This window comes from Athene noctua, chromosome 19, assembly GCF_965140245.1.
Source record: "Athene noctua chromosome 19, bAthNoc1.hap1.1, whole genome shotgun sequence".
Lineage (NCBI taxonomy): Eukaryota > Metazoa > Chordata > Aves > Strigiformes > Strigidae > Athene > Athene noctua.
The window spans coordinates 2,774,963-2,801,628 of NC_134055.1; the positions used below are offsets into that span (position 1 = coordinate 2,774,963).

Genomic DNA, 26,666 nt, shown 5'->3' on the forward strand with positions numbered 1-26,666 from the left:
CCCCAGGTTACGGTTTCCGTACTGAATGATCTTACCACATCAGAGTTGGAGAAAAGGTCAAACCGAAGTTACTTTCTTGCTGATGTAAGTTCACGCGTAGGTATTTTTATAGCAAACATTCCCAACAAATTTCATATCTGATACGCAAAGCCAGGAATGCTGCTCACATTCGGCTTGAAGGCCGAATTTCTCCTCGTGTAACACTACTCAAGTGCAAACTACAAATGAATTAAGCTTTGTAAAGCCTCCTTACATTTTTTTCCTGATATCCTCTGAATTGTTTATTATCTTAGATTTGTGACAAGGAATATAATTATTACGCTCAAGTATAAAATGTACCACAAAGGGCTTTTTGCCTCTGTGGAATATAGACTGTGGGGGTGTGGGGGGAACTTAAGTGCTTTTTAAAAATTTAAATGAAGTTGTTGGAAACCTACTTCACCCACCAGCCACTTGTTACATACTTACCTTTTAAAGAGATGTAAGCTCCCTTATATCCTCTTATTCCTGTGCTATTTTGACATATCTCTTTTCAACCTAGTCCCTTACCCAAGCAGCTTTCAATTTAGATATGATATAAACTCTTTAAAATATTTGAGACTATTAATTCAACAAACAAATGTGTGGCAACACATCGATCAAAAGCATACATTGGCAATATTAGAAAGAGCTGGAGAAGTCTGTTTTATCTTGTGATTAAATTAAATATTGCAAACCCTAAGCATGGCATTTCTTGTGCCATGCTCTGTTTGTGAGGGATCACTTTTTTAAGGATTAACTTGTAGCTGAGGAGACATGGTTTAATTCCTGACTTCGCTGTGGTATTCCTGGGTGACCTTATGTCTAGTAATAATCTTTTAATGTTTTGGTTGCTCCTCTGAATTACAAAGATAACAATACACAGAGAGTCCCGTTTTGCTTGGAACAAGCTGCACTGGGATACAGCCAGACCCAAACTGGCAGAGCAGTTACAGAAAGCAATTAGAGCAGGAAGCAACTACAATGTGTTGTAAGACAGCCTCACACCAATTTCTTCTAGTTTTCATGCTGATTTCTCCATGACTATTCACCCTTGCCTCACCTCCCTTAAGTCTCTTACTTTCAATAAGTTCCATTATTAAAAGGCAACAACAAAACCCCAAGTAACAAGGCACACTGCAGAGCTGACGTACCACTCCCAGGCCTGTTTCATCTAGACACGCGGGAGTGAAGGAACCTGCTGGGACAATTCCTGTCGATGCTATTGCAACCACCACAATTTAACTGCTGTCCTGCATCTACTCAATTCTGTGTTGCAACAGGGATGAATTAACAACATCCTTCTCTGTGTATTTACAGAAACCCATCCCTTTTCAGCTTTCAAAAAAACCCATCAAATTAAGCTCTTTTAGTTGCCCCTCTCTGAAGAAATACATCACTTCATCAATTCTTAGCAGACTCCCTCTATGCCAGATCACTTTTTCTAGTATAGATAACCAGACTTTTATTCCATTTTTCAGCTGAGGCCTCAGCAGCACTTTGCAAAACTACTCCATTTTTATCTGTTATGTCTTGACAGAACCTCTACTTGTAGCATACACAAACCCTGTTCTCAGGTAGCAAACATTAGGCCGTACAGGGTTTTTAATGACAACCGGTTCACTTACTAAATTGTGAAAAAAATGAACATCTAAAATGACAATTACAAGCCAGATCCTGCCACCTGCTTAAAGTATAGTGACAAAGAGCTGACAATATTTGATGCAAATGAGGAAGCAGAAACTTCTAGTGAGGAGTTTCTTCCTCTAGAGGAAGGAAAACGGATTGGAATGATGGTTAACACTTCAGATTTTTAGAAAATGCTCTTTCCAAAATGGTTAAAAATATGTATTACATTAAAACTGGCTGCTTTTCACAGCTAGATAAGTTGTTTAGACTTATACTGCATTTTTGTATGACATTTAAAAAAAAAAAAAAAGCTAAAGTGACATCTCTTTTATGTCCCAGAGATACAAATGATGTCTAACAAGCAGTAGAATTTTGTTTGAAGAGTGCTTTAAAATAATTTACTTCATCCATTGTATGTACCATGGCTTGCACCAGATTTAATAACAAAGATATTCTAGATTGGAAAATCAGACTGGAGGCTTACGATGGCAGTGTCTTTGTTCAGATTAAATTAAGCATGTTCTCAAAGGCATTGAAGCAGGAACCTAGAGATAAGACTTTCTATGCTAACCATGGATTAGATCTGGCAGTAAGTTTTTAATGAAGCCTTATTGGGGAGCATAAGATTATAGATGTTGCTGCTATTTAAATGTTATGTCAAAGGTAAATCAAATTAAGATACAGTGAATTTAAACTTGTATTAGATGAATCGAGGTCCTCTCTTCTGGTAGAAAAGTGCTGCATATGCGAATCTAACCGTAACTGGCCCTGTGTCGGTTTGATTGCGGTGATTTATTTAATTATTTGCTAATCACAAATTAATTCATAAGCACTTAGCAAATATCTTTAAGTGTCTTTTGCATCATTGTCAAGTATCTGTGGAAAAACAGACATTTACTGCTGCACAGAAGCTGCAGGAGGCTTGCAGCAACGCTGGCTTCTTGGCAGAGCAGCTGTCAGTCACCAGGAGGGTGGTTGGCAGTCCACAAGGCTACCAGAAATGGGGGAAAAAAAGTCACACAAGCTTCAGCTGAGGCTGCAGTGGGCATCTGCTAAGGAAAAGGTGTTTGGAGTTGCACTGAAGAGGGCTGAAAATAAGCCAAGTAATTGTGGAACTGCTTCAGTGAATCTAAAACAATTCTGACGAGATCTGTGTAAGTCCCTAGGATTTCCTGATTTAAAATTCAGTAGAAACAAGAACCAAAAATGCAAGTTCTACGCCCTGCTCTATTATTTGCCTTTAAATCTGTGCCTCTTTCCCCAATATCTGTCTCCCCGCCCTGGGATATTGATAATTTTTTAAGGATAAGTTGATTTTTGCAAACTACTTCAAAATATATAAATGTATTCTGCTATCCTGTGTAAATGCTGCACTCTTCTCCAGAACAGTTGACATCTTTATGTTGAGGATGATATAAAAAAAAAACAAACAACAAAACATTAGGCTACTCTTCAGTATTTGTACTTAATATGAGGTTAAGAAGTAGGGCTGAATGGGTTTTCAGCACAAAAATGAAAAAGCATCCAGAGAGCTAAAACCGAAGCTGAAACTGCAATATGTGTTGTATAGAAGCTGATGGCCCCACAGACAAAAAAATACAAAATAGCACAAGGGGTTGAGGAATTGATAGAATAATAGGAAAACTCATGTCAAAGGCCTACGCTGGAGCAGAAGGGATCTCAGAGTTTGCAACTTCCACTGAATAGCAGCCCATAGCACCAAAGATTCACTGACTCGCCACATCTCGTAAATATTTCCTTATAATTATCACTTAGCTGTAATATTTTTCTAAAGTAGCTTCATATTATTATGGATTATCTACGAACGGGAGAATTCTGCTAAAACATTCTGTGGGATGGGTCACCCTTATCAATTTGTATATTAGGAACCCAGTAAGGGACTTTTCTGGGTTTTTATTATTTCTAGTCATCAAAAGTCAAAGCTATGTCTAGAAAAATATGTGAGCATGTAAGTGCTCAAAACAATCATGTGGGGCTTAAATATTTTCATGTCAGAGGTCAGCATTTCAGTCTGCCCACTATTTAAGAAACCCTTCCTTGTCTGTCCTGATCTTCCCCAAGCAACTGGAGGCAGGGAGGGCAAGTCCTCCCCAAGCATTTAAACATGATAAAACCTTTTCTTTTTTCCTTTTTTTTTTTTTTTAAGTAAAAAAACCTAAACCTGAACAAAACCACCATCCCACGCTAGAAGCACATAGAAAACGTCATTTTCTCAAATGGTCACAGAGCAGAAATATCAGAATAGAATTTATTATTGTGTCTAAAGGATTGTGGCCAGAAAAGTCCTACTTGCTACATTAGGATTTATTCTTTTAAGACATTTGTGTGCTTTTGAAATGTAGATCCCAAATCTCCAACACAGACACAGTGAACAGAACTATCTTCACCCCTCGGTCTGGAAAGAAACTTGATGAAGGACTACGAAGGCCAATTATCATCTGTAATTTGCATTGAGTGCCACCAGTGAGGATCTGAGACGCTGTGCACTGTACAAACACGAGACAACTTTCATCCCTTCCCGACTCCCAGACGTTCCTACGGGCGCAGCAGAGCACATCTCAAATACCTGACAGGAGCAGAAGGCACAGTGTTTGTTCAGGGCAGGCCTGCGGTGTTCGTCGCTAAACCATTTCCTAACTAACGAACTGAGGAATGAGAAACACCTGGAATCATTCATTACCTGCCAATCTATTTCTGATGTAATCAGAGGGAAGGGGGAAAAGGCTCCCTCAAAGAACAACAGAAACACATATGCAAATTGCAACTTTTATCACATCCCACATTTTCTAGGAAACAAGTAGTTTAGAATAGTAGTCAGAGGGTGACATTTGCTACAGATTTATATGGAAAAAAAAAAAAAAAGGAACAGATTCTCACTAGGACCCTCCTATGTCATATTGTTATCATATAAGCCGTACTCCCACACTATTGCCAGCATGAACTTTGTAGCAGAACTTTGCAGGTGAAAAGGGCATGGCTTTTATGGTCAAAGCTGAATTAAAAAAACAAGAGAAGAAAACACATGTAATACTTACAGAATTCAGTTTTATTAAGCTCATGGTAACTAGCAGCAGCAGGGAAGATAATGTTAAGACTTCCTTTTCTTATTTCTCAGAAAGTCCCATCCTATTTTTAATAAACTTTGTGCTTATTTTTTAACCACAAATATTCAAAGAGCATTTCTGCAGACTCAGTAATCATCTCGTTGTTGAAGGGACATGTTAGTGAATGCAGCACTCACCAGGGTTGCAGTGAGGTGTAGCCAGGCGACTCTCCAAGTAAAACAATTTGGATTTTTTCCCCCCCTTATTTTCAGTATGACAGAACTTTTTTTTTTTCTTTTTTTTTTTTTCCCCTCACCCACCCTGCAGATCCCTGCTTCCCAGCGCTCTCATGACTTGTTCAGGCAGTTGCCCTTCCTCACCCACCCTGACACTGCTGCCTCTGGGCTGGCCATCGTCCCCGGCTTCTTCCCGGCAGCAGCAGCCACTTCATACCTTCCTCTTCCTTGATGAGTCGATACTGCGGAAGCAGGGTGGGGAGACAGGAGAGAAGCGTGTCCCTCTGCCCCAGAGGGCTGAGCTCTAGGGACAGGACAGCGTGGAGGTGACAACTGCTGCTGCACAGGCAACAGTGACAGGAGACGTGCTGCTCGCACCCGCGTGTGCCACACACCCTACCTGCATGGCAGGTTGTAGCAGAGATGGGAAGAGGCTTTGGGCAGCACCGCTCATTCCTCTAAAGGAAAAGACAGCAAGGGAAGTGGAAGCATCCCACAGGCCTTACTGGAGCTGTGGACTACCTCCGTTTCAATTCTCTTATAAAGGGGTGGTAAAATAATTAATATTTTTGCTGAGCCACTTCCCTCTGGATGTTTTTGTTCAGGGAGCTCGTGACAGGTTTAAACCCACCCCGAATTGCTGCTCATGTTACTACTCAATACATAATTTCAGCTCATGTTATTAATAGCGTTATCTACACAACCAAAGAAAATGAGGTACGTCACATGAGTTCTTAGCTATTTTAAGATTTGTGGGTAAGTGATTCCCCACTTTTACTGCAGTTGCCTTTGAGACACGCAGAAGAAAACACCATAAGGCACCCTCAACTCTTGATGTTCTCTTAAGTAAAGCTTCCCTGTGCGTGGAAGGGTGACACAATCACACTTGAGGCCCACAAAGAGCAGTAAAAACCCTTTTTTTTTTTTTTTCCTGGCAGACTTTGCTGATGTTCCTCCAACCCAGAAGTAACAAGGTGCCACGGCTAATGAAATCACAAGGTAAATTCAATGCATTAGAAATTTTTATAACTATCACATCCTTCCCGATTTTCTATCGACCTGTTTGATTATGCCGTATACAGGGAAAAGTGTGATGGAATTAATCAGCCTGCCGGAGTGAACGCTAAAGGAACAGATGAGCTTTGGCAAGGCTGTTGCTAGCATTGAAAAAGAAAAACTGTGACAAAAAAAAAAAGGCAGACCTAAATCCAGAAGCATGTCATTCAGAAAGTGAGACATGCTATGATTTATCAACGTAACAAAAATTGATGGGAGCATAGATCTCCCATTTCAAAGTGTTGTTTCTGTGTAGATTAAGAGTAGTGTCTGTCATCAGGAAACAAGAGGAAAAGAAATATATTTGATAAAAGCGACTCTGTGCTCTCTTGTAGACAGAAAAACACTGTTGTTGGAATGGAAGTAAAGGATTTCTCTGCAGTTCCACCCTCGGCAGGAAAAAAAGAGTGATGTGACAAGAGGAAGTGCCAATAATTAATAACAGAAGATCAAATGAAAGGAATGGCTGGGCAAGAAGTGACTAATGTTTACTCCATTTCAGAAAAGTCCATATTGTGTTGCAGAGAGGATGCTTGCATCGCCCCCAGAGCGCCGCAGCAGCCCCGGTGCACAGCAGGCAGTGACTTACCACTGTGGCACAACGGGGCAACCTTGCCTTTCAAAGAAAGAGCTGCTTTCTTCTCAGCTCAACAGCTGCTGCACACAGGGTCTCCAACATCTTAGCGGTTTGATTGTTGTATTTAGAAAAGGCAATACCAAAGCATAAAACGTGTAACAACTTCATGAACGTTTTGCCAGCAGCTGATACAATGGAAAGCGCATCTCGAAACAGCAGGGCAGCAGGGTAAAACAAAAACCATGGAGCCAGTACCATCATGTCATTTGGCACATCCTTGCACTTCCCTTAATTCTGTTCCAGATCTTGGAAGGAGAGGCCAAAGCATCTTATTTGCTAATTAAGGTTTCACACAATTCGAACACTGAACAAACAAAGGACATCCCCAAATAGAGAAACCTGCCAGCCTTCATGGCCTTGCCAACAGACTGATGTCTCAGTTCAGGGCTTTCACAACACAGATAGTAAAAGAACGTGGACAGCTGCATGTACAGATGTGTGCACACACACACATTTTTATGCTGGTATGCACACACTACCACTGATCATGATCCAAAAGTTACACCTCCCTGTGTGAGTTAAGGACACTCCAGACACCCTACAGAGAGGGATAGAAAAAAAAAATAAAAGACATTAAAAAAACAGACCTCTATTTTACGGTGTCAAACGGCTAATGATAGTAATTAAGGATTTTAAAAGTTCTTTCCCAAGTAGCATTATCTAAGATAGCATCACGCCTGTAATCTGTCCAGAGTCAATGAAGAACTGCTGATCAAGCCAACATAAAAAGGTCCGACGACTCGCCACCTGCTCAAACCACTACATCAGCCCTCATTCCCCTAAACACAGCGATAAGCCACAACAGGATGCAGGTGACCAGGTTGTTTAGCTGCCATTTCAGCTGAGCACGCCGTGGCTGCTGATGTGTTACAGTGGACTCTCAAACCCGAACATGACAAATCGCTGCTGGACAAATAGCTCCTTCAACCTTTTGCCTTGCCATTTTTGTGGATTGAGTGTACCCGTGCAGCAAGGTAAAGCATTAGATGTTCATCAAGATTTTGTCTGCTATATTATGTATTTGCATGTGGGTTTATTATATAAAACACTGTTAAATGATCCATAGAAGCCTTTGGCACTCACTGTCCCTTTGGTTACAAGCCCAGGTAGTCCTAAAAGAGCTTTTGGCCTAGCAGCTCGTTTCCACTACTGTAATAACAAATAGGCCTGGAATATTGAGTAGATTCTTGAGCAGATTCTTAGGATTAGAAGACAAGTTCAGAGTTGCTGGAGGTTACCAAATTGTTGCAGATTGAAAAAGAAAATTGGTGTATTCAAGGAAAGGAGCAATTTGAAGTTCTTATAAAGCACTCGAACAGCACGATGATGGACAGGAGTTTCTCCACTCCTTTCTCTTATCACTTCACAGCTGTTTTTTCCACTTTCAGGTAGTTTCAATTTATCCTTCCATTTTTACCCATACAGTTAACTAACAGCCTTCTAGTTAAGATTCTGCTGGTTATAGTGATGAGGTACCAGCTGTGCATCCCTGCAAGCTGGTGCATGTATGACCTTGAAATTTTCTGTGTAGCCAATCAGAAAATGCCTTTAAACAGTGTTTCCTATCTCCCAGAGAGCATCTCTCAATTTTTAGCATCAGATATATATCACTTTATAGCATCCAAAGCATTGTGCAAACGTTAGCCAGCTAATACCAACAAGAATCACTCCCCTCCCAGCCTCTACCCTGTTATTGTCTAAGTAACAGTTCCTCCATTTCACTGAAGCCAGCCTCGGGAGTTGTTTTTGCTTGCTCCTCTGCAGGAATATTAAAACAGAATGAGAATGAAGATAGCTGTTAATTTTATGTCACAGCTAGGAAACGGAAGGTCTTCAGATCACACTTTCTCCGCAGTCTTTTAATTGCAAAATTATACTTCAAGATTTGATACAAGTTTCTCACCTCTTTATTTTCAAGCTACTACCAAGCAAAACCAGACAACCCCCCCCCTTTTTTTTTCCTAATCTGCAGAGCCTGCCCAAAGCTTTAATTTCAAGTAAGTGAAATTCTACTAATTACTAGCATATTCTAACAGTCCTTGCAATTTTAGAGAGCGCTATGTCGAGCTAAACCAAATTATAGGTCAGAATGTGCCAATCTTTTCATCATTATCACTAATTCCCTTTGTGGTTTATGCCCCCCCTCCCCAACATGTGTCTTACCAGGTTCTTTGAGCCTCTGGCTAGCATTGCTCAGCCGCTCCATAATTATTCATCACACTAGATCCAGCAACAAGACATTCACAGCATGTTCTTCTCACATTTTGTTTAAACATTAGGTACAACAGCAGATAATAGAAAATTCAGATTCTGAGGCAAGAGACACGGGAATTTGGGTGGAATCAGATGACTAACAATTTTTGCTAAAAAAGAAAAGGGGGTAAAGAAAGATTCTTGAGCAGACATCATGCCTTTCTTCCTTTTCTGGATAAGCACTAGACTCTAGAATGCTCCCTCTTCTAGATACGATGCTTAGTAACCCGTTCCTAATTTCATATTAAATTTTAATTAAAATAGCAGGAACGTTCCCTCAGTAACTTAGATGACGACTTCCTCTGATCCTCTTCCAGATCCAGCACTTCTTGCCTTTGCCACCAGACCTGCATTACCTCAGCAGCGCTCTTGCCTGGCACCCCGAGCCCTCGGGCCCCACCATTCCCTGCAGCCACCCACCGCCCCTTTCCCTGCGGTTCGACTCCTCCTGCCGAGGCAAGAGGTGCACACCCTGCATCCCCACAGCACCCAGGAGCTTAGCATCTACAGCCCCAGCTGGGAATTATACAAGCAATAAATCATCAAAAGCCTTTTTTTTTTTTTTTTTTTTTCCCTGCAGATTAATGTTATGTAAGTTATGCCTGCCATAAAGTATAAACAGCATAAAATGCACCTCTTTGCATTCCAGTGTGTTGTGGAAGATCATAAAAGCACTTAATATATTATTTAAGCCAGTTAAGCTATATAGCATAACAGCAGTAAATAGCAACAATTCTCCAGATCCCCATATGCCAGACAAAGGATCATGTTTAGCATTTTCAGGCTGGTAGGAGGGAATCAGAACATTGCAAAAATTAAATGGCATGCGCTGCTTTTTTTTTTTTCTTCTTCTTCTGCCTATCTCAGCAGAGCCTACGTTTCACTACAGCTGCCCCACTGCACTATCAATACAAGAGACTGAAACCCATCATAGAAAGAAGATGGGCTTTTTTTGGTTTTATTATTTTTAAGCATAACAGGGTGTTCAATGCTTTAAGAGAAATGAAGCCACTTCTCTTCATAGCTACGTTCTGTAGGCTGGAGGGGAATTTCCTTCTTTTTTTCTTTTTAATAAAAAAAAAAAAAAAATTAAAAAAATACCCCCAAACCCTGACTTCCTCTGGAAAATCCTTGAGCTGAACTGTTAAGTGGAAATTTAAAAATACTCCAAGCACTAGCCATCCTTCTTGCATCCAGGGTCAGGCACGGGGCAGCGTGATGCGAGGCACAGGTATGGGAACGGGAGAAAGGTGGGAAACACAAGGCAGGACATGCACGAAAAGGGCATCAGTGACAACCGAGGGATGAGACCTGACTACTACCAGGAGCCTGAACTTCGTTACCCCTTGCAACCCTGGCACACACCACGTGCCCAGAAGCCTCATCACGCTGCCTGCCAGCGGGCAGCCAGCCCAACAGCACTGACTGCACTGGGAATTGTAGCCTGGCTGACACCCCTGTGCAAAGAACACTGGAGGCAGATTTCAAAATCTAAAGGAGCAGGGAAAGAAGATACAGATTTGAGAGCCTCTGCCATAAAGGGAGGCTTTGAAATTGAGGGTGCCATGACTTGGAAAGGGGAGAGACCTGATGCAGACAGTCTGCTGGCTCTGAGCCCCCATTACTCTGAGCAGTTGTTATTTTCTGTCCTCTTCGTATGCAGAGATACAACACAGCAAAAGTTTTTCCCCACTGAGTCGTTCAGAGAAAAGCTTCAAGACTGGGAACAAAAACCAGGATAGGAGAACCCCTTCTGGTAGCTTGACATTTTATTTCTCTATTGCAAAGAGAGGAAAATCCCTTTTTATTCCTCTACAGTTTTTACTATTTTGTGATTGCTTTTATTATTTAAGTCCTCTCCATTGCAAAGAGAGGAAGAATCTCACAGGAGAGCAGCAGTTTGCTGCGGTGGGCTCGCAGCACACCCAGGGCAGAGCTGTGAACGTGGGGCACGGGGCACACACAGATCTCAAGCTCCTCACCTCGCCTCCCCGGCATGGAGCTGGGCACAAGGGGGCTGGCACTCCGCTCTCTGAACCACCAGGGTTTTTCCCAGGACTTAGTTTTCTTTATATCTAACTGAAGAAAAAGCATCACCAAGTTCTGTACAGCCTCCCTGAAGGCATCCTTGTCTTGATGAGCATTTTGCTACCAGGCTGTCACCTTCTCTCTCTGCCTCAGCCTGTTTTCTTCCATTTTGAGACAAGGAGAGCTCTTCCCCTGGCTCCAGGAGCAACTGGGTTTCCCACCTGGTTATGCCCACCTTTCTCCCTTGCTGTTGCTTTTCAAGCCCTCTCCTCCCTCCCAAGCAGTGCTTAGTTCTCCCTAGTTCTCCCATCTCTCCCTCTTTTTTTTTTTTTTTTCTTTTCTCCCCACCTCTACACTGCGGGCTCCTACTTGGCTTATACATTCAGTGCCTCCCTGCACAACTTGCTAACCCCATGCAAACCCCTGCCACATTCCCCAGGCAGAGCTGACCTTTTGGCACAGCCATACCAGTCTCACCATCTTCCAGGCTTCTCCAATTCATTGTTAAGTTGGTGGGTAAATTTGTTAGGGGAAGTGAGCAAGGCAGATATCACCTAGGGCAGTTCATATTACATGATCCAAAAGATTAACGAAAGAAGTTAAATTATTTTCAATATTAAGAGATACCCAACTTGTTATAGATTTAATTTTATAAGCAGCAGCAAAAGGATGAGCTTATTAACATCTCATTGACAACGCCTATTACAATTTGCATGAGAACCTGGAAATTTGTGAATCATGATAAAAGGAAAGCCTTTAACTATCTTGTTTCTCACAGGCTACAAGTTGCAAAGTATGGAGGAAGCTGATAATGCTCTTTCAGTTCCTGAGTACTTCAATCAGCTTCAAAAAGTTATATGGCATTAGCAGACACCATTAATAAGCTCACTAACAGCTGGCTGAAAAGCTCAAGATAAACATCTACAAAATTGTTGAAGCATAAAATAACGTAGGAACGCCTGAAGACACAGCTGTTGACGAGGAGGAGTCCAGCACCTGAGGTTAGTCACTAGCAGCTTTGGGCACTGGGAGGATTTGGCTAGCTGTGTCTTCCAGTGGGGGAATACTGGGAATATACTTGATCAAATTTTGCAAGGAGTGGATAAAAGAGATACAGATGTATTTATGGCTTCTACACACCACTGGTCACAAATTATGTTTGGGTTCTTTACCACAATTGATGCAAACAAGTGATTAAATGAGCACCTCCCGACACTGACCAAAAAGGGGCTCCTAGGGTATACTGACACCTCTAACAATGTCACACAAACCCAATAACTAGGCCCAAACTCTCAGATCTCTTCCCCTAATACAAGATTTATTAACTTGTGCTGTATTTACTGGCATCCAACTACAGGGAGAAGACAGGTCTCCAGTTGCCTGTGAAAGTTTTCATCATCCTTAAGCACCAGGAAAGGAATTTCCAGATCCAATTAGCAAAGCCTCCACCCCTACAGTCTGAGCAGTTGCACTATGATTAATCACTATCACATGAAGCATTCACCACCCTCCTGGTAAGAACAGGTTACTAAAAACCATTACAATTCTTATTAAGTACTACATTGCAATACATCTGGCAATGATGTTTGGTTCCTTTTTAACTAAACCACGTGTACATGCAGTAAAATGTAAAATACCTGTATATTTATCTGCATTTATCAGCTCTGCCTCCCCATGACCTACCAGTAAATAAATATTGCATCAGTGCCTGCATGTATTATATGCAACCTGACTCATCGCATCACACATGGTATTCTTGCTAAATCTCCCTAAAACAGCAAATAACAAACAGCAGCATAAACAGAGCATTTTCACAACTGTTTCCTTTTTGGCTATGAGCCTACTCTCACACTGCAGTAGCTGCTGTACTAGAGAACTTGGTTAATGTTTGCACTTGCACAGCTCCTGGAAGACAAAGACACTCAAATAGTAGAAATTAATGTTCACAAAACAGCTGTCAGGGGAAAAGAAAAAGTTTTCCCTAAGGTGCACTGTTACAATACAGTGTGTTTGACTGACACTTCGGCTCCCTTCCCTTCACGGAGAGAAAGATGAGGTGCAAAATCTGTTTGTATTCCTGACTTTTCCCCATCCAATTAGAACATTGTTTCAACGGTCTGCTGCCCTTAAGGAAGCAACATAACCCAACAGATTTACATAGATGTGGTCTGGGTTATGCTGTCTTCCAGCACGATAGGCTGCAAAGTAAAAAGTAATGTCTTGCAGAGGGGCGGGGGGGGGATATGACTAGAGACTTCTGAGGACTCAAAGGCATGTCTCGTGCCTGATCGCACAGGAGTGGGCTCATCCACAAGACCTTGCATGATGAACAAAAACTGAAATCTGACTCAGTGCTACCCAAAAAAATTCAAGAGACAGGGAAGGGTTGTAGCTTCAGTGATCAGAGCACAGCTTTGAAGTTTATTCAACAGTGCAAAAAGACATTTTTCATCCTCAGTCTCCTGCTCTGGTACTGTACCATGTAATGGCAGAGAAGATAACTAAGATCACTGCTCAACTGCAAACCAGGTGAATAGGTAACTCCTAAATACACTGAGATCCTCAGATGAAGACAAGCCAGGGAAGTCCATGTGTACCTCCAGCACGGGCTGAGCTCCGAGTGCAGTGTACACAAAGAGGTAGAAGAACAAAGACTGGGAGTCAAGGGGAAATGAAGGCCTTCTCCATCCCCTGGAACGGTGAAGTGTACACACGATAAGCCAAGAGAGCCTCTCCGTGTTGTAGTCACATGCTCCGTGGAAGCTGTAATCTCACAAGGACACAGATATGGCCATGCAAATATGGGTTATGCCTATGCTAACAGCTGGCCTATGTCCCCAGAGCTCCTAAAAGCCTTTTCACTCTACCTGCCAATGTGTGTGAAAGCTTGTGCTGAAGAAGCTTCAGTTTCTCTTGTGCTCCTGCTAGCCAGAACACGCTACCCTTCAATACCTGCCTTGAGAGGTGAGAGCATAAGCTGGCAACTTGTTGGTTTAAACCTCTGGAGGTGAAAAGGAGAGGAGCTGCCTGCCACACTGGGGACAGATGTCAGGACAGGCAGCAAAAACAGCAAGAGGGCAGCTGGTAACAGGCACTGAGAAACCAGCTGCGTTTTCAACATCCCCTTCAATCAAATCACCTCCGACAAATCCTCACAAAAACCAGGCTGCAGGTAGCATAGGTATACTTACGTGGGCTATCACCACTGCTTCACTCTGCATAACTTAGCTAGTGTTAAGTAATACATAACATACTCTAAAATCCTAGTATAGGCTAAACAAGTTGTAACACACCTCAGATGGTCCATCAAACCTAACTGCAAAGCATTAGAAGAGAATTGTCTTTGCATCTGCTCAGCACCAGCCTGTGCAAAGCTTCTGCATCAGAGAGCTGACAGCAAAATTTCAGATGAGGGCCAGACAGAAAGCAGATACAGGAGGGAAAATGCCACAAACATCTTAAGGGGAGGGCTTGTCTTAATGGATTTGTGTCATTGAATTCAACCATGGGTAAAGGCCAAACTTCCCTAAGACAGCCTGCACACAAGAACCTGTCTCTGTCTCCAGACCCAGCAACAGGTACTTCCCAAGGCTACTACGAGGCTACTCCCTGCACCAGGGGTTTGGCTCGGCGGGTGCTCAGCACCGCTGGCCACGCAGAGCAACACCTGACCCAAAGCATCCGAACTTTGGCCAAGAGCAGTGCCAGTTTCTCTGCACAGCCATGCCTGGGGAGACCTCAGAGAGGAGGGGGGGCCGTGGTACAGCCCTCAGGACTCCCCCTGGTGCCAGAAGCGACCTGGCACAGGAGCACAGCTGAATCACAGCTGCAGCAATTACACTAATTGTCCAAGGGACAAAACAATTGCACTTGTCTGACTGGTCAGGGCATGATGGGAGCCCAACACATTTTTCTTTGTGAAAGCATTTTGCCTTGAAGTAAATTTCCAAAACAAAGTCCCTTTAACTGCAAGCCTTTCCAGACTTCTTCCTGGCAAGTGCAATTTATTGTTTCTAAAAAGGAGAGCTTTAAAAGAGACATTGCCCAGGAGAGAGAGATATCGCTGCAGTTGGCTTTCACCACTGTCTGTGAAGGAGATAACCCTGAATTTCTATTACACTGTGATGGGAATTGAGGTCTCAACTCCAACCAGCTCCCTGAAAAGCACCTAGGGTGCAGTCCAAGGTCCCTTCTCCTGGTTGCACTTGTGTTCCCCGTCAAATGGGACTGTCTCTGTTCCAGAGATCATCCCCGGCCCCATGTGAGCCAGGCTCTCTGGGCCTGCCCCGGGGCCGGCGCTTCCCTGCAGCACAGCTCAGCAGGTGCAGTGGGAGAGCGGGAGAAAGACCTGTCTTGAACTTGCTGATGCACAAGCCGTAGAGGAAAATTGTGATTGCTCACACCAGGAGCTGCACACCCACACTCACAGATAGCCAACGCAGCACACAGTGACTCAGAAAGAGCTGTACTTTGCACCACCTTCAGAGGCCAAAATAATCCAGACTGATGCACAGTTACAGGTGCTGGGCTCGCTGCAGCACAAACCCAGCACCAGCCAAGAGCCCCAGACTCCACCAAGCTCCCACAGGTGCAGACAAAGTCAAGCAAGAGACCTTTCCCTCCCATCACCCACAGGAGCCACTGCCAGCACTGAACACCCTGACCACTGCCAGCAAGGGGAAAATCCAGGGGTTTCTGCCCATTTCTTTAGAACCACAAATCAACAGCAAAACTGATGGGGAGAGGTGACTCTGCCCCCAGGGGCCACGGTGGTGTGGGGCTGGAGGGCCCCAGCAGTCTCCATGGTTGGCGGAACTCAGAACTGGTATCCAGGTGCCCCGGTCACCTCGGTACCCCTGGCACCTTGGCAGCTGGGCAGCAGTTTTCCCTTCCCACCTGGCACGAGTGAGGCCTCGGGAAAGGAGAGGGGGTCTGTGTCCCATGGCGGAGATGGGCTTTGAGGATGAAGTGGATGGAGCCAGGGCAAAGGGTGGCCGCAGGGACAACACAGTTGGCCAGGTGAGCATGAGCAGGGAGACCAGCACGTAGCAAGAGCAAAGCAGAGCCTAGCTTCAATTTCACCACTGAAATGTGGTTTGGAATCAAATTTACAGAGAATTAATCTTCCAAGGGAGCAGAGCATGTCAGAGAGGAAAGGACTTCTCTTCCTACACACTTCAGCATGTTTTAAAAGGCAACATAAGCTGGTGTTTAAGTCAGTTATGTAAGTGTTGCTTTCCAAAAGATGAGTGGAGGAGTTACCTACAGAAATTTGACACAGGGAAAACAGCCATTGCCCTTTGCAAGAGAAAACATCCCCCTCCCCAGACCAGGGAGGTGTGAGTTCAGTGGCTGAGGATTTTGTTTTGTTTTCAGTCTGGCTTTGCAGCAGGTCAGCCATGGTACCTTTGCCATCAATAAAAACTGCAGATGGAGCCGTGGCATTACAATGAGCCCATTGTAACCACCTATTGCCACTTCACAAGCGACTGCCAGCCCCTATTTGTTTAACTCCATTAGGAACTAGTGGCCATTGTTCACCTTGTAATTTAGTAGAGGTAGGATTTCCAAAAGGGACTTCAAGTAGGCACCTAATTCTTATAGACTTTTAATTATAATTTAGTATCTAGCTTCATTAAGCACCTCTGAAAACCCAATCTGAAATGATTTGGCAGGAAGCAAAATGCTTTTAAGTCTTAGGACAGGGTTTGGCCTTGGCAGGTTTTTTTAAGGAGAGGATGCAGGATTTGCACAAACTGGAAGACTAACCTATGGCTTTGGCAATTTGTAGACCCCAGAGAAGGATGTGGCTGAGGCAGCGAAGGAGGCAGCCGTTGCAACGGGCAGTGAGAGTGCTCCCCCCTGCAAGACCCCACTCATCTGCTGCGCAGACGGCCTTGATGAGGACACCTTTAAAATTGTAAGATACTGAATAGAATTTAGCAGTAGAAAAAGGCAGTGGCATCTTAGGTTCTTGAGATAGAGGGAGAAAATAAAACCCAGGAATTTGGCAGAGGGAGCAAAAAAGCAGGACAAGACACTGTTCTGTAGCTTTCTTCCATGTCTGAAGGTTTTCACCTCAAGGTTGTATTCCCGTCATCTGGACATCACACTTTTAGTTTAAAAAAAACACACAAAACGAAAACAACATAACACAAACCCTCCCAACAAACCACAAAAAATCCCCAAACAACAAAATAATCACATTTCACATACACTGTTTGGTTTTTCATAACACCTACTGCTACATGATCATTTCACATGATGCCACCTGCTCCCTGGCACAGTGGTTTGGTTCCTCTGCATCACTCACACCACAGCCACGGAGCTCCATCTTGCACCAGGACACGACCTTCCTATTCCTGGGGTGTCATGGCATCACCAAACCAGCCCCCATCACAACCTGGGGCGCATAACATCAAAAAAAAAAAAAAAAAAAAAAAAAAGGACAAGAGGGAAGGCATCCAGATGCAGCGTTTGCTCCTGTGTCACGTGCAAACGTTTGCAACACATCCCAGGTTTGGCCACAGGAAGAAGCAGCGTGAGAAAAGCAGTAAGGTGGTTCCCTTTCTGCCTCCCTGCAGAACAACAGCTTTTCTGTAGCCTGCAATTTATACCTTTCCCCCCTACAATGTTAAAAAGAAATACCCAGTCTTGGAAATCCCTCAGTTCCTTTTTCCTGTCACCTTTGCCCGGGGTGTCACCAACCTTGGGGCGTGCAGGAGCACAGAGTCACCCACCAAAACACAACGGTCCTTCAGTGCTTTCCCAGGCAGCTATTTCATCAGTTTATTTAGTGAAAAGGAGTGCCCGAGACCTGGATTTCCAGTGCTGAACACCTATGCCAACACTTGTTCTTTACAGTGCAAGGAGCTTTTCAGACCCTTTAAGAAGTCACTTAAGAAACTGCAATTGCCCCAGCACCTCCCCAGGGAGAAACAACTGAAATACATGAAAGAAAGTTTGACCATAATTGGGGACCGCGTCGATACGTTTCTCCAGCAGTACTGCAGAGCCTCGGAAGTCAAGCACTGGCAGAAGTAAGAATCTCCTCTTCCCCAGCACTGGCGAGGCTCCCAGCGTGATGGGCTCCCACCCTGCTGCTCCCAGGGGGCATTTACACCCCTACTTTGCCTCTACAGTTCCAGACATGAAATGAGATTGTATGTCAGCAGGAGACATGTATAGCTTGCTCAAACTGCTGATTGCTCACAGATTTTGCAGGTAATTTTAGCAGAGGCCGCGTGGCAGTAGTCCTGCCCAGCAGAAGGCCAGTTTCGATGTGCTGTCTGTCCATCAGCAACATCCCTTTGCAAGGAAAGGGGCTCCTACGTGGCCACCTGAGTTAACGGATAGTCCTTCCCATACTGGGACAAAGAGAATATTTTCCCATATTGTGAAAAAAGGACATTTTTCACAATGAGAGCAATCAGCCATTGGAATAATCTCCCCGGCGAAGGGGTGGATCCCCCAACATTGGATGTTTTTAAGCTGCTTTTAAGATTCAGCTGGACAGGGTGCTAGGCCAGCTTGTCTAGACTGTGCTTTTGCAAGAAAGGTTGGGCCAGACGATCCATTAGGTCCCTTCCAACCTGGTGTTCTGTGATTCTATGACTTCTTTAAAAGTTTATAAGCTTTGGGGAGAAAAAAAAAAAAAAAAAAAAGAGAGGGGTGTCAGAGGGAGGAAAAAAAAGCTGTGCAAAGGGTATGTCAGTGGTTACATTCACCAAGCCAGAACTGGGGAGCAGAACAAGGAAGAGGATGAAGTTTGCACTCACATGCACAATCCATGTGTCTTTCTTTTCCCAAGGATGTTCTGGCAGTTCATCTCCCTCTTCTCCAAGATGGATGGAAAGCAGCTGCAGAAGCTGTATAAGTACATCAAGAACAACCAAATGGATAAGTTTGTGGTAAGCAAACAGCAAATTTCAAACCTCTTCACTGATCTCATGTTTCCAGTTATGCTTTACAGACCAATTTTGATCCATAGTTTTATCTGATGATATAAAAGTTAAACTTTGAAACAAGCAGCTAGTTCAGATAAAGCCTGTGCTTGCCAAAGCTCATTTCTGTGCCTGAGCATCAGCTACACAGGGAATCTGTAATGAACAGTTTCCCAAGAACAGCGAATCCAAAGGGTTAACTCATTTAAGCACACTCATAGCCAACCATAAACATATCTCCTGAGCAAAGGCTGAGTACACCAGGAAGTTCAAAGGTCCACAAGAAACACATACTTTAAGAAGTTTATTAAAAAGAAATTAAAACCAGATCTACAATTAAAAACAAAACAAAACAAAAAAAGGGTCGACTAGGAAAGTGTTTTGAGTAAATTAGAAAACAGCAGCAGGCAAGACCTTGTTGGGTTACTGGGACACTGCTTGCTTCGTGTTAAAAAGGGAGCTGTGGTCATCTGATAGCTGCAGTGATAAAGCCATAAATAAGTTTGCGGCCGCAGGTAAACAGCTCTCTCCTCCAGCTAGAGAGAAGGGGAGAAGCTGGCCGCACAGTTTTTGCTTTTAGTTCACAGGGAAGCAAAGCCATTTCTTTTATTTTTAAGGCTCTAAAAAAATATTCTAATAACGAGGAAATCAAATCTATTGTAAAGAAAAAAAAAAAAAACCAACCCCCAAATACAAATTCCGGTTGCTGGCATGAGACACCCGAGATTAATTGGGAGATATTAAAAAAGCAACTGGCAGCTCTGGGAAGCAGGCGGTGAGAGGCGTTCTTGCTCCCTCAAACTTGTGGGAATTGAGCTCCATTTCCAGCACGGCCCTTGTCAGAGGCTCAGCCAAGCCCAGGACACGACCTCAGTTAAGGACAAGTCCCGCTGCTCCCGCAGGGCGCGTGGCTGAGGGCAGAGCCCTATTGCCACCTTGGAACAAGTATTAAAAAGCAAAAGAACCCCCCAAACACCTTCCCATCCTCTTGCTCCCCGAAATAAAAAACCACAACACGCAATCCCACATCTTTCTTTCCAAGGAGGGGGATTTTAAAAAAAAAAAAAAAAAAAAAAAAAAGCAAAACCCAAATGGTGGGTGATGAGCGTTAGTCACGCTGCGTCGTGTGCTGCTGTGGGGATGCACCGGCGTGTGCCGGGGAGCGGGCACCAACCTGCAGGCAGGGCGAGCCCGCCGGCTACGGACCGGGCTGCCTCCGAAAAGGCCAGGAGAAGTGACAAATTCTGCCTTATGTAACGGTTGACAAATGCCTTTTGTTATGCAAGACAAGTGGGAGAAAAATAAGCATCTTTGCCCTTTGTGGGAAGGGAACAGCAGTCAGCTCCCTGCTAGAGCATAAACAACAGGCTGTGGATCTAGGGGCGGGGGGGAACCGGCGCGTTCGGCGCAACAGAAATAGATCATTTGGAAATGCCTTGTTATTTAGATGAGTGAGCGTAAAAATACAGAATCAATATGTAATTAGTAAGTGATGGAGGTTGTCAGCATGGTAATTTGATAATTTTGTCAGTTTTGTTAAAGGAGAGAGGCTAGCGAGCTGCCGTCCGCTAGCTTTGCTCATCAGTCATCTTAGAACCATGAATCTATGTCCCCTTCCCTCACATTTGGACTTTTAGGCTTTTTATTATTATTTAGAAAACCCCACAGCCACATTTGAATTTAAACGCTGGTCCCAACTCTGTTTTCAGACTTACTGAAAATACCAGACTAGACCCACTTCTCAGCTTCGAGCTAGAACACACCATCACTTCCCTTCGCGATCCGCTGCCTCCCGTACGCTGCTGAGAGCTGTAGAAATCAGCCCCACGACTGAGTCCGTAAAGAAGTCTTCTAGGCTGAGGCTCTGGAAGTTGTGTTTTGGGTTTTTTTTTAAAACAAACAAACAGCATGACCAGTGGCAACACAAAAATTATTTTCCCTGGGTTAGCCTAGAAGGATGCGCAGCGCGGCAGCCGCTATCCATCCCACCACCCTTGGGCTGTTCAGCGCAGGGACCCACCGCCACTCCCCACCGTCCTCCCGGTGCACAGAGTGCTACAAAGCGACAGTGACATCCAGTGGCAGCACACCCCTCCACACACCCCACACACCCCCCCGACCCCGGGGCAGCAGGGCTGAGCAGAACCCACATCCCATCACACACACGTGAGCTCGAACGCAGCCACCAAACAATACCATCGGCTACTGACCATCTCCCCAAAGGGCCTGAAACACGTCATTCCTCTCACCAGTGTGCTGAGAAGCGTTCTGGCTTTAAAACACAGAGTTTTAGGTGTTTGGGTAGACTGGGCTGCACGAAGAGCTGGGCTGGGCTGGGTGTCAGCACACAGGAACAAGACAGAGCAGAGAAAACCCAGCTTAGCAGAGGCCAGCAGGACCTCTGGTGGGATGGGGCCTCGGATCCCAGCTGCGAGGAACAAACACTCCACAGGGCGAGGATCCCTGCAGATGGTACAGTCATTTCTCAGCTCATTGCTGCTGCCACCCAACAGGACCACGGTGAAGCAAGAGTTATTGCCCAAGCATGAGTCAGTGTGTGGTGTTTGCTCATATAAATATCTTTAAAAGTGTTTTTTCTTTTCTCTTTTTTTTTTTTTTAAAAAAAAGCAATTATGCTGTCCTTTGGAAAAACCGGATTCAGTTCCAGAACTCGAAGAACAGAGACTGAAGCAGCTTTACATCAGCTGGGGTCTCTGCAGAGATACAAGAGACCTGCAGGAACACCCGGGTCAAAGAGACAGTCACCACCAACACGCCTCGAAAGCCACCGCCCGGCAGCGAGAATGACAGGTGAGAGGTACTCACACAGCCAGTGTCACATCAGCACCAAGCAGGAAAAAGCACCTTCCTGCTCACCTACACTTGACATTTTTTTGCTAAAGGATCAGCAGGTGAAGACATGATCAGTGGTGGGGCTGGAGGAGCTGGGCAGGTTGAACTGCTGTCTCAGAAGAGACATGGGAATAGGAAAAACAGCCTCAAGAGATGCTCCTATAGCATAAGGCAGTAGCAGGGAAGGAGAAGACATCCCTTTGTTAGCCCACGTCAGTTGGCGTTAATTAGTGTGTTTTACATAGCAATCTGGATGCTCAAAACATAGTTGTGGTTTGCCTTTGGGCCCACCCTAGCAAAGCCGCACACGCTTGGTCTTCCTGAACAAAAATGCAGACCAACCTGTAGCAGGCGTGTTTGCTAACCAGAGTCACTGGCAGCCTGTTTACTCCTGCCAGAACTCTGGCATACACAAAACCCAAAGGAGGAATGAAAAAGGGACACAAGAAGCAATCGCTGACGAGATCGGCTTTGCCACAACCAGGTGCCACAGACTGCCTGCAGAAGGAGGACTTGTCCCACATAAGCCTATTTTCAAGCTGCTAAAATGCAATCACATGTCCTGTGGGAGTTCTCATGCACTCATAACCATCTTGCTTTTCATCTCTTTTCTCCCCAGTCTCTATTTACCTCTAAAAATGTCCAATCTGGTATATAACAGCTCTGGGGGTGCATTTAAAATCCAAATTGATAAACTAAAAGTCAAAAAACAAGAGCTAGCTAGACAGTGTGATCTGGGAGGCTGAGTAGGAGTCCCACACTAACCTGCCGGCTGTGAGGCTCCAGGCAATCCTCCTCCGCTTGTCTGCTCCCCTCTAAGAAGGGGGAAAACACCACCCAACCAAATCCTTACGTAGATAAACGTACCAGAGACACAAAGCGCGTGAAATACTAAAAATTAAAGCAACTGAAAAGAACACAGCAAGGATTTGGGATTGACAGCTGCTTGAGAGCCCAAGTAGTGAGAGCCTGGTGCTCCTCTAAATTTCTGGTGACAACGTATTTGTGGGACTGAATCATATGCAGAATCCACCCAGTAAAGCCCCCAGAGGACAGCTTGGGCACACCGGTATCAGCTCCTCTGGGACACACAGCCTCTCACAGGCTCTCCTTCCATTGACTTTGTGGGTTTTTTTGTTTTTAAGGTTCCCAGACAACTTCAGAGGTCAACAGAAAGACAGAAACCAATTACTACAATATCATCACCTGAACAAAAAAGCAGGGAATAAAGACAGTCTCCATGGTTTCCCGAAACCACAAAACACTGAAATACTTGCAGCGTCATAGCAACAAGCTTCGACCCAAGTAAAACGAAAATTATGCTGTTTTCAACCTTGTGATCTTATTTATTATTGTCCTGGAGTTTCCTAACAGCTGTGCACCAGCTTCAAGACTTCATCAAGGATGTGTAAGTATCAAACCTACCTCCACTACCTCACTCTTTTTGTATAGACCCCAACAATGGAAGAACATGTCTGTAAGGAAGCAGGCAGCTGCTCCTTCCCTTGCTGTGGCAGAAACCCTCTTCTGAGAAGAGCAGGGTCTGCTCCCCATTCGTTTCTACCCAAACGTACGTGTGCACACACACAAACCCTCCACGGTCAGCAGCTGTTCACCCAGGGAGGAGGGAACGGAAGGGGAAGGGAAGAGAGCAGTGTGCAGGAAATATTCTGGTTAAAAAAAAAAAAAAGTTTTCATAACTTTTACACATACACTTGTCATTTCTGACAGTTGTGGGCAAATAATGGCCATGAGCCCGTACACAGCAGTGTTCCTGGCAGGTGCAGCAGCTGCCATCCATCGATCCAGACCGAGGCGGCTGTAGCCCTCTGACTGCTGCTGCAGGAGGAGACTCATCTGAGAGCCAATGCTTCAGGAGAGGAATAGTGAGAAAAGAGCAACAAAACGGGCTGGTTTGGGCTTCAGGGTTGGCTAGATTTGATGTAGGTGGAACCTAGAGTTTAAAAAAACATCAGAAACTTGAGTAGCTGGGTATGGAAATCTTTTAGTCTGACCAGTAAAAAAAAAAAAAACCAACCCAAAGATCCTTTCTTCCTATGTGCTAAAAATCCAACAGCTGGGTAGGGGGCTCAGGTACTATCTTCAGATCTGAACCCAAGCAAGAAAAATCCCTCCTTTGGAAGGGCAGATAACACAGGTCATTTTTAGAATCAAGACAACTGATTTCCTTTTTGAATGGCATCTTGGATCACATCCCCAGACCTTGGCAAGCGACTGCAGTCCTTGGCTGTGCTGCCTGCGGAGGCGCCGCTGCCAGGCGGCCACAGAAAATCCTTCGGGAGGGTTGTGACAGAGGGTGTCGTGTGTTGCCTTCACCGGGCAGCGGATTCAGCTCCTTGCACTGGGTTTCTCTGCACATAAGAGCAGACACACAGTTATACTGGGGGATGCTGACCTCTTGCGTGGTGCGGACCTGGTTCAGCAGCAAAACGGGAGGAATTTTCTTAGCATTTCTTTCAGCCAAACGTTTTGAGTTTTCTCCACAGCACGCGGCGTATAAACCACATGTGGTATCGCATACAGCTGCATCAGAAAAATACTGTATGCCCTCAAAATGTCACACTTAAGACGAAACTGAGCAAGATTAAAGCCTGTTCAAGACTTGGATTATTCATTTTTTCCAGTAAGACGTGAGGTGACTTAGAAGCGAACAGGAAAGCTCTCAAGGAAAACCGAGCTCTGCCAGAAATAACCTCAGAGAGTTTGCTGGCCAGACAATGTGAGCAGAGAAAGGCAAGAGAAAAGATTCCACCTTCGGAGGTCCCTGCTCTAAACGTACAATGAGAAAACATTCAGTATAAACCGCAGGATGCATCAGTGCCACTCGTGCAGCGTTACAGGGATTGCTTTTTCCTGCTGTTGAATTCTGGGAGCCGGCGGGCAGTGGTGCTACCACAGGAGACTTGCACAACTGCACGGCTCGTAGTGCTCGGTGCACGTTTCCTAACCAGGGCTGTTTCTCTTTTCCATTTAAACAGAGCATCAGGGAATTGACTGAAGCGTTGCACAACAGCAGCTCTGGCTCTTAAGGAAAGTAAGATTTCCATGCATTTTATAAAGTGTCAGTGTATAATGCAGAACCAAAGAATAATAATAAAAAAAAAAGACATAAACCCCCATTTCCCCCCACGAAACCACAACCTGAGGAGATGCAAGCAGAAGCCGCTGTTGACAGCTAAGTTCAGGGCAGCAAAGTGCACATTTTGTGCCATAGGAAGCAGAAACTTTGTTCAGCAGGAAACAAAAGATGTCAGGAATAAGCAGAACGTGTACTGCCCGCAGCAGTGACGCCTCGTGGCAGCCGGTGCCCTGGGACCAACACCCCCAGGAGAGGAGCCGTCCCTGTCAGAGAGGCACTTGACTTTCTGCCAGCCAGAAAGAGCCCCCCGAGCGTCAGGAAGCCTGAGGGAGCATTTCTCTTAATGCTTAAAAAACCCCCCAAACTCAGAAACAAACCAGCCTCCCCCCAGCAGCTCTCCTCAGGTCAGTTTTAGGGGAATTGTGGTTACGTTTTGTCAGCATGAGGAAAAGCGTGATCCTTGCTGATGTCAGGGGTTTGGACTTTGCTCAGACTAACCAGGGGAAGAAAGTCATTACTGGGAGGCAGCATTTACCCAGCCTGATGTGTCAAACGCCCCCCCAATCACCAACACAGCCTCATACCTCTGTTTTCAACACCAGGTTACCTCCACGTGGGCAGGAACAGATTTTGGGTGGCTGCTGTGAATTCTTCCTTCATACCAGCTGAAGCAAATAGACTCTTCACTGAGTCTCCTGTTGTTGGTTTGTGCTTGGTAGTTTGGCTTCAGCACTCCCCAAACGTCAACGTTTCCCTGGGGAGAAGAGAAAGAATTGAGAAAGTTGCAGGAATACACACAGATGCCCGGGGACTTGCATCTTTCACCCATTTAAATTTGCACAGATCTAACGTATGGAGCTACACAACTGCCAAGGGCACTGCTGCAGCCCTGAGGACTTCAGCCTCACCATCTCTGGAGTCATCCTCATCTTGCAAGAGGTGAAACTGGCACAGAGACCTTACCTGCGCTCGTTTTTTTAACAGCTGGGCAAGTGTTTAACGGCATTTTTGTCTTTGAAAACTGAAATCTCAGACCTGTGAAACAAGGAGAGGTCTCTGCCTGAGGCCCCCACGCAGCTGGCGGGTTGTAGCTCAAACTCAAATGACTCAAATCCGATGGCTTAAAAATAAAAGCCCGTAGAAACGCCCCATTTCCAACCCCTCCTGTGCACAGGCAGCCACACGAGAGGCTTTTGGGCTGTGACTATTCACTTGCATGACAGACTTTGTGTTCCTGTGGCTAGTTTAGGAGGAAAAAAGACCAACAAGAAGGGCAAGATGCACATCTCTTGCTCTCCCTCCTTCCCACCTTCCTTTTCCCCTACGTTTGATTTCTCTCTCTGTTCTCTCTACTCCCTACTTATCTTTTTTCTAACATCTTGCACCCTGTCCCTGCAGGGCTTCTCCTTCCTTTTCTAGGGATTTTTCCATCTCTACTTCCACCAGGTCTTCTCACCCCTTTTTGATTTCCCAGCCCTTTTCAAACTCTAATGCCCCTCAGACCTCACACCCCTTTTCAGCATCTACTTTTTTGTGGCCCATATTTGCCCTCTGGCCTCTACTTCCCCTCCCACCCCTTGTCAGCCTCCACTTTTCTGTGACCTCTACTTCCCTGCAGCCTCCCATCATGTTTCGGCCTCCACTTCTTTCTGGCCTCCCACCCTGTTAAAGTAAAGGGTGGTGACAAAAGGGGGGGCGAGTAAAGGGGGGAGAGTAAAGAGTGATAAGGGGGAGTGAGTAAAGGGGGGGTGTAGTAAATGGTGGTAAGGGGAGGCGTGAGTAAAGGGAGTGCGAGTAAACAGTGGAGTGTAAGGGGGGCAAATAAAGGACAGGTGAGTAAACAGTATA

At 44.9% G+C, this 26,666-nt stretch overlaps 1 protein-coding gene across 1 annotated transcript; it reads left to right on the plus strand.

The window, feature by feature from the left end:
* The first annotated feature begins 15,863 nt into the window (after positions 1-15,863).
* Positions 15,864-21,673, plus strand: CHCT1 (CHD1 helical C-terminal domain containing 1). Its single transcript, XM_074923234.1, has 5 exons — positions 15,864-15,941; positions 16,714-16,842; positions 17,787-17,962; positions 18,733-18,832; positions 21,494-21,673. The coding sequence occupies exons 1-5, from the start codon at positions 15,864-15,866 to the stop codon at positions 21,671-21,673; spliced, it is 663 nt and encodes a 220-aa protein (XP_074779335.1).
* Positions 21,674-26,666: the final 4,993 nt, after the last annotated feature.